The 8,026-nt window shown below is 35.7% G+C and overlaps 1 protein-coding gene across 1 annotated transcript; it reads left to right on the top strand.

The window, feature by feature from the left end:
* The first annotated feature begins 4,701 nt into the window (after positions 1–4,701).
* On the top strand, positions 4,702–5,928 carry LOC107018769. The gene has a single exon (XM_015219334.2). It carries the CDS (start codon positions 4,804–4,806, stop codon positions 5,761–5,763), a length of 960 nt encoding a protein of 319 aa, XP_015074820.1. The 5' UTR covers positions 4,702–4,803; the 3' UTR covers positions 5,764–5,928.
* The last annotated feature ends 2,098 nt before the right edge of the window (positions 5,929–8,026 follow it).

The raw sequence follows: 8,026 nt of genomic DNA, 5'->3' as shown, positions 1-8,026 counted from the left end.
ATCATCCACATATACAAGAGTAGAAAGACATATGAATCAGTATATTTCTTGAAGTAACAACAAGGATCCTTTTCAACTTTACAGAATCCACTCTTGGTCATGAAGGAGTCAAACTTCTTGTACCACTTCTGGTGCTTGCTTTAGTCCATACAAGCTCCTGGTGAGCTTGGACACCATGTGTTCCTTGCCTGGACCCACAAATCCTTCCGGTTGCTGCATATAGATCTCTTTGTTCAGATCTCCATGTAAAAATGTTGTTTTTCCATCCATTTGCTCTAGATGCAAATTCTCCGATGCAACAACACTCAACAGAATTCGAATAGAGGTTAAATTCACAACAGGAGAGAATATTTCAGCATAATCAATACCTTTCCTTTGTGAATATCCTTTAACCACTAAACGAGCCTTGAACTTTCTTTTGCCATCTGGTTCAGTCTTGATTCTGAACACCCACTTGTTCAGCAAAGCTCTCTTCCCTGCAGGTAACTCAGTCAACACCCATGTGTCGTTCTTCTCAAGTGACCTCATCTCATCATCCATGGCTTGCTCCCACTTGATCGAATCCTCTACCTGTAGGGCCTCATCAAAAGACTCTGGTTCCCCCTCATCAGTCAGCAATAGATAGTGTAATGAAGGTGAATACCTATCTGGTGCCCTGATGGATCTGGATGATCTCCTTAACACCTGCTCAGGTATAACTTGCTCCACTTCAGATTCTTCAGTAGGAATTGGTTGAGTATCTGCTTCGACATCTCTAGGGTTACTCTTCTCCAACTCAACCTCAACTCCCACTTGCTTTGTAATCTCTAGAACCTTCTGCTCTCTGTCCTTGTACATGACAAACTCATCAAATGTCACGTCACAATGTCTCAGTATCTTTCTGTTCTTGTCATCCCAAAATCTGTAACCAAACAAATCAGAACCATAGCCTATGAAGTAACACTTCACAGCCTTGGCATCAAGCTTGTCTGTTTTTTCTGGATCAACATGAACATAAGCAGTGCAACCAAAAGTCCTCAAGTGTGAGTACTTGAGTTCTTTTCCTGTCCACAAATCCTCTGGAATCTTGAACCCTAAAGGAACTAATGGTCCCCTGTTGATCAAGTATGCAGTTGTGCTCACAGCATCCGCCCAAAGTGTTTTGGGTAGCCCACAGTGTATCCTTATACTCCTTGCACGCTCATTCAATGTTCTGTTCATCCTCTCAGCAATTCCATTCTGCCTTGCCTTACCAGGAACTGTTCTCATCAATCTGATTCCCTCAGCTGCACAGAATGCCTTGAACTCTGATTTTTCATACTCTCCTCCATTGTTAGACCTTAGACATTTGACTTTCAAACCGGTCTGATTCTTAACTTCAGCTTTCCACTTCTTGAAAGTTGCAAACACATATGACTTATGCTTCAAGAAGTAAACCCATACCTTTCTGCTGAAATCATCAATGAAGGTAACATAGAATCTGGATCCTCCAAGTGATGATACTGGAGATGGTCCCCAAACATCTGTATGGACCATTTTCAACCGCACTTTCTTTGGCTCTCTAGGAGTCTTTGTGAAGCTTAGTCTTTTCTGTTTGCCCATAACACAGCTCTCGCAAAGACCCATATCAACAGACTTCAGACTCTCTAATGCTCCTTTTGCAACCAGCATCTTCATTCCTTTAGTACTCATGTGTCCAAGTCTGTTGTGCCCCAGACATGAACCGGAAGCACCTTCAGCAACAGCGGCCATGTTTATACACCCTGCAGTGGTGTACAAGGTTCCAGATTTGGTGCCACGAGCTACTACCATAGCACCTTTCACGATCTTCCACGAACCTTTCCCAAACTCTGCTGCATATCCCGTGCTATCCAACTGACCAACAGAGATCAGATTTTTCTTGATCCCTGGAATATATCTGACATCCTCCAATGTCCACTGGTTTCCCGAGGTGATCTTTATGCAAACATTCCCCTTTCCTTCAACCTCTAAGGCTTTATTGTCAACAAGATATACTTTTCCAAAATTTCCAGATTTGAAATTTTGGAACAACTCCTTGCTTGGAGACGAATGGAAAGATGCACCAGAATCCAAAATCCAAGATTCAACCGGACTGTTCATACTAAGGATTAAAGCATCCCCAATGTCCTCTGCTGAATTTACAGAATCATTATCATCTCCAAATTTCTAATTATGTTTCTTCTTTGGCTTTGTACAGTTCATCCGAAAGTGCCCTTTTTCTCCACAGTTCCTACAAGTCACGTTTGATCTGTTCAAAGATTTTCCTCGATTCTTTGATTTTGATCGACCATGTTGATTTTGGCATTTCATCTTACTTCTCCCCCTTCGATCAACGCTGAGAGCACTGCCCGATAAATCTCTCACTTCTCATTTGCGAATACTTTCGCTAAGAACAACATCACGAATTTCATCAAACTTCAGTTACTCAGATCCACGGGAACTGCTAATCGCAGCAACAACAGTATCCCAAGACTTGGGCAGAGATGACATCAAAATCAACGCCTTAATTTCATCTTCGAAATTAATATCCACAGAATTGAGTTGACTCACAATCATATTGAACTCGTTTATATGATCAGAAACGGATCCATTCTCAGACATCTGTAAATTGAATAATCTACGCATCAAATATACCTTGTTCATAGCCGATGGTTTTTCATACATGTTTGACAGTGTCTTCAACAGACCGGACGTAGTCTTCTCCTTCACGATGTTGAACGCCACGTTTCTTGACAAAGTCAACCGGATCAACCCTAGAGCCTGGCGATCCTCGAGTTTCCACTTCTCCTCCGTCATGGATTTCGGCTTCACCCTGGTCAGTGGTTCGTGAAGATCTTTCTGGTACAGATAATCTTCGATCTGCATCTTCCAGAAACTGAAATCGGATCCATCAAACTTCTCGATTCCAAGCTTCGAACTCTCCATCTTCAGTGATCGTGTTGAATCTCCTTAGCTCTGATACCAGTTGTTAGGATCGAATTCACGCACACACACTAGATGAATGAAGAACACAAGAACTTTCAAGAGAAAGAGATGAGAGATCTAGAGAGAAAGAGAAAACTCAATATTTCTTGGTAACACCCCGTAAGTAAACTTCCACGGCGGTGAGGTATATTTATATTAATAAATCAGAGTATTTTTGGTTACAGAGAATAAATAGGAAAGCCTAAAATAGAGAATAAATAGGTTAAACCGCGTAAACAGTTATATATATTAATCAGGCTCCACTACCTAACAGAAAAATCAACACAATAACTTAAGCGTGGATTTAAAAGCTAAATACTAACTGTGAAAGAATATTGAATAATTTTCAAGTTAGTCTTGAAGCTTAAATTGCCTAACTTAAAACCTTTATCCATATTCATGTTTTGAACCAATATGAATAATTCAAAACTCCTAAACATAGAATAAGGAACTTTGTTTAACAACTATGAAAGGATATAGAAACCTTAGGTCATTCATACAAAGTCTTAAGTCAAATTATAAGACAACTATGGATCAATATTGCTAAGGTATGCACGACAATGTTTAAAAGGAACAAATTATTGATGGTTCAATGATTCAATAGGAAAATGACGTAGTTGAGAAACTTGAGGGGAAAAACCAACAAATTTAGGAATTTATTTATGAATTCTTATTGAAGAATCACATACTTCAACATAGTATCTAAGCAGACAATTTTTTTTAGATCAAATCTCATTGACACTCATATTAAAAAGAATTTTCATATACTTGACCCATAAAAAAAGTAAAATCAAACCCACGTAAATACTTTTAGATGAGATCATTACACGTAAACTATATAGATAAATAATTTTTCAATCCAGTGATGTATAATTTAAATTTATAAAAAGATTGCGTTGAAACTACGGTTTTAAGATAGGGATAAAACATTACTATCACGACAGCTGGTGATAAGAAGCAACTTTCAATGCCAATGTGGAAAATTATTATTTTCAAATTAAAGCGTGTTGAAAATTATATATTACCTCTTCTATTTCAATTTATTTGCTTTTTAATTCTCTTCACAAAAACAGTGTCTCTTTTCTCTTTTGTTTAACTCTTTAATTAAACTTTTTAAGTTATAAATGTAAAATAGTGGTGTACACTAATTGGATTAAACTAAAAAACCAAATCAAATCAAATCAAATTCTAATTTGAATTGCTTTTTTGGATTCTTGATTTGATTTTGAATTTATAATTTATTTTTTGATTTTTTGGTTTGGTTTCGGATTTAGAAAAATAAAAATCAAAAAACCAAATTATATATATATATATATATATATATATATATATATATAGAATTAAGTTGGATAATCACTTTTGTCCCTTTTTAGTTATTTTCATTATGATTTAGTTAATTTTCTTATGTTTGGACATCTTTACTTGTGATTTATATTAAAAAGTAACCAAACCAAAAAGAGAAAAATCAAACCAAATCAAATTTTATTTTGGTTCGGATTGAGTTACACTTCTTCAAAACCAAAAATCAAAAATTCAAACCGAATAGTATAAAATCGAATAAAAAAACCGAATGCACACCCCTAGTTTAAAGGATATGTTGGTATATTCAATAGTTCAAAATCATAAGATTTAAAAGTAATTTTACATTGTTAAACTCGATGTCAAGTTAAATTCAAACAAATAAATTAAAATAGTGAAAATAATTATTATTTTGCGTGTGGAAAATTATTTAATTGAATGTTTCTTGATCTCACAGTTAGTCCATGAAGAAAAAGTCATTGCTAATAGCCTATATGAACTACAAAAAAAAGAATTAGAGTTTCATAGCAATTCATCATAATGAATACTTCATCAGAAAATGGCTGTAGCTTATGGAATGAAATCATTGAATCAACCAGAACAATATTCAGATCTCATGTTCGCCATTTTCATGCTATTTCAATCCTATTCCTCTTCCCTATCATTCTCTCTCTAATTCTATATCCTTCTTTCGAACTTGCCATATTTCACCCCGATTATCATTTCACTAGCCATGCTCAACTTCAATTTCCTCAACTTTTCGCAATTTCAAGTTTCGAAACTATTCTACTTGTACTGTATGCTCTGTTTTTGACATTCTTTTTCATCTGTGGAGTTGGCACTACTACATATAGCGCGGTTCAAGTGATCTACGATAGACCGATCAACGTCGTTTCGTCTATTAAATCTATGAGAAATTCCTTCTTCCCTCTTCTCTCCACTTTCATTGTTTCGCAATCAATTTTCATTTCAATCACTCTTCTTTTCGCCCTGATTTTGGTGTTTGTAGTGCGAATTCTTCAATCTCTTGAACTAATTGAGCTCAAATCAAACTCGGATCACTTGTTATTTTTGGTTATTTTCTTGTTGATCGTGATTGTACCGATTCTGATTTGGCTACAAGTGAACTGGTGTTTAGCTTATGTGATAACAGTAGTTGAATCGAAGAAGGGTTACGAGACACTAAGGAGAAGTGCGAAGTTGGTAAAGGGGGAGAGATGGGTAGCTTTGAAGATTCTTATGTATTACGGGACTGTGATTGTATGGATGGTGGTTTGGTGTGCCATGATTTTAGCCAGAGGCGAAACGTGGAGGATACTGCTCACTGCGTGTACTTCGGTGATGGGATATATACTGATGAATCAGTATCTTGTGGCGAACGTGGTGTTGTATATGCACTGCAAGGAATTAAACGATGAGAAATTGATGCCGGAAACTGCTGCTGGAGAATACGTTTCCCTGCCTGTTGAAGAAGAGGAGAAGAATCATGATGTTGTGTAGTTATTTGGTTTGAAAGATTAAAGGTAATGGTACTTTGATATTGTAATTGAATAGATGTATGAGTCAAATAGTTATATGTTGATATGTTGTGACTTGTGAATTGAAAAACTCAAGCCCATTGTCAGTCTAAAACTTTAATACAGGATGAGAAAACATTATGAATCATAGGAAATAAATAGCCATAATACATATATTGGACCTTAAATTTGGCTTCATATTTTAACTTTGACCTCCAACTTTCATACTGCACGAACAAGCACTTTAACTACCCAACTTTTAAATATAAATAAACACATGAGTTCTACATGACACAATACACGTAGGACACCACATAGGACAAAAAAATGACAAGTAGGATAACATGTGTGTCTATTTGTTCAACTTTATACAAGTTTAAGTGTCTACTTGTGCATACCCAAAGTTGAAGGGCATAAATGTAATTCGAAGCCAAGTTAAAGGGCACATTTATGTATTATGCCAAAGAAATAGGTACATGACCTAGTCTTTTAAGCCATAGATACAAATCTTCATTACATCAACATCATAAACTTGACTTTTGTGAGACTTCAACTGACAATCAGCCTAAACCACATATTGATCATTCTCCAGTCCGCCAGTCCCCCTCACAATCCCACTTGAGAGGTCCTGAAACACTTAATAGTCAGGATAAAAGAGAACACATCAGTTTAATTCTCTTGTTAACTTAGGAATAGACGGTAGGTTATGGTGAAATGCAGGTATGTGAAGGATATTAGAGATCTTAGTCCTTCCAAGAACCTGAGAGGAACCAACATTGTTGACTTGAGCACTTGAACCAGTTAGTAAATGAACTCTGTGTATTGTAGAATCATCAAAGCTAGTGTGATGAGTTAATGTTTCTAGATTGTGTACCGTATGTTTAGGTACTCCAGAATCAATTATCCATTTATCATCATCAGTATGCAGTGTAGAACTGTGGATCATACATATAGTTCGCATAGCAGTGTCATTTAGATCAGTCAGCACTTGTAGAACATTACTAGAATAGACTATATCACTTAGTAACTCTTGACTTGCAGAAATCATGATCTAAGACAGCACTATAGCATTGCATTTTTCCCAAAGATCATGCAGCCCTACATTAAACTTATCTTTGGAACTTTTGCCATCAATAAAGCCTCATTTCCTTTATAAAAGAGACATATCTTCATATATCGACTCCACAATGAATAATTCTCACATTCAGTAATCTGAATTGAAACTAAAGAGTCACCTGGAGTATCAATCTCTTGTAAGTGCAGAGGATGCTGAGAATCCACCACTATACCTCCTCCTTGCTCATTGAAAGCAAAAATGGAATGCCTGATCATGAATTATATGACGTTTTTAAGACCTCACTAATCAGCCAACCACTTTTTAGTTCATAATGAATGAAACCCCGGATGAAGAAAAAAATGTCCCCTCCCTTTTTCTAAACTATGGGGAGCCCCGAGTAGTTTAATGGACAAATTGAGTTCTCAATCAACAGAAACAAAGCTTGAATCCTTCACTACTTCTAGAACAATGCAACAGCTCTGCAGCGAATCTACAATTACATCAAAAAATAGAGGGATCGAAGACACCTCAATGCTCTGATACCATGTTAAGCTCTAGCAGTGGTGAACTTCATAAATCTAAGCTAAGAAGAAAAGTAAAACTATATATTGAATTTACAGAATGAAAATAAGAACTTCTCTACAATGTAGGCTTAGCTCCACTATATATAGTTTAGCAATTACAATGAACATACTACCCAGACTAGTTAACTTAATTAAACTAACTTCTGTAACTCTTATAACAAACATAGCTTCACATTGCATAACATTGTTTTTGGTCCTGTTTTGAAATTATCTATTTGATAAGAAGGAAAATATTTTTTGAAAAATACCTTTTCATTTTTTTTCATGTTAGGTTGGATAAAATGATTTGGAAAATATTTTTCAAATCAACTTATTTTTCTCAAATTTAAGGAAAATGACTTCCTTTCAAATATTAAAAAAAATATTTTTCAAAACTCTTATTTACTTCATATTATAGACGAGAGGGAGTTACTTCGATGATAAGCACCCTCACTCCCAACCCGAAAATTTCGAGTTCGAGTCACCAAGAGAGCAAAACGGGTGGGAGCTCCTAGGGGAGTGCTAAAAAAACACTTCTTCTTACAATTTTTTAATTTAAAAAATAAATTTTAAATTTATTTTTTAAAAAACATTGTAAACTTAATTTCTTACGTTTAATTCACCCC

Source organism: Solanum pennellii, chromosome 5 (genome assembly GCF_001406875.1).
Source record: "Solanum pennellii chromosome 5, SPENNV200".
Lineage (NCBI taxonomy): Eukaryota > Viridiplantae > Streptophyta > Magnoliopsida > Solanales > Solanaceae > Solanum > Solanum pennellii.
Note: the sequence above shows the minus strand (reverse complement) of the source record. Positions and strands in the feature narration are given on the sequence as shown.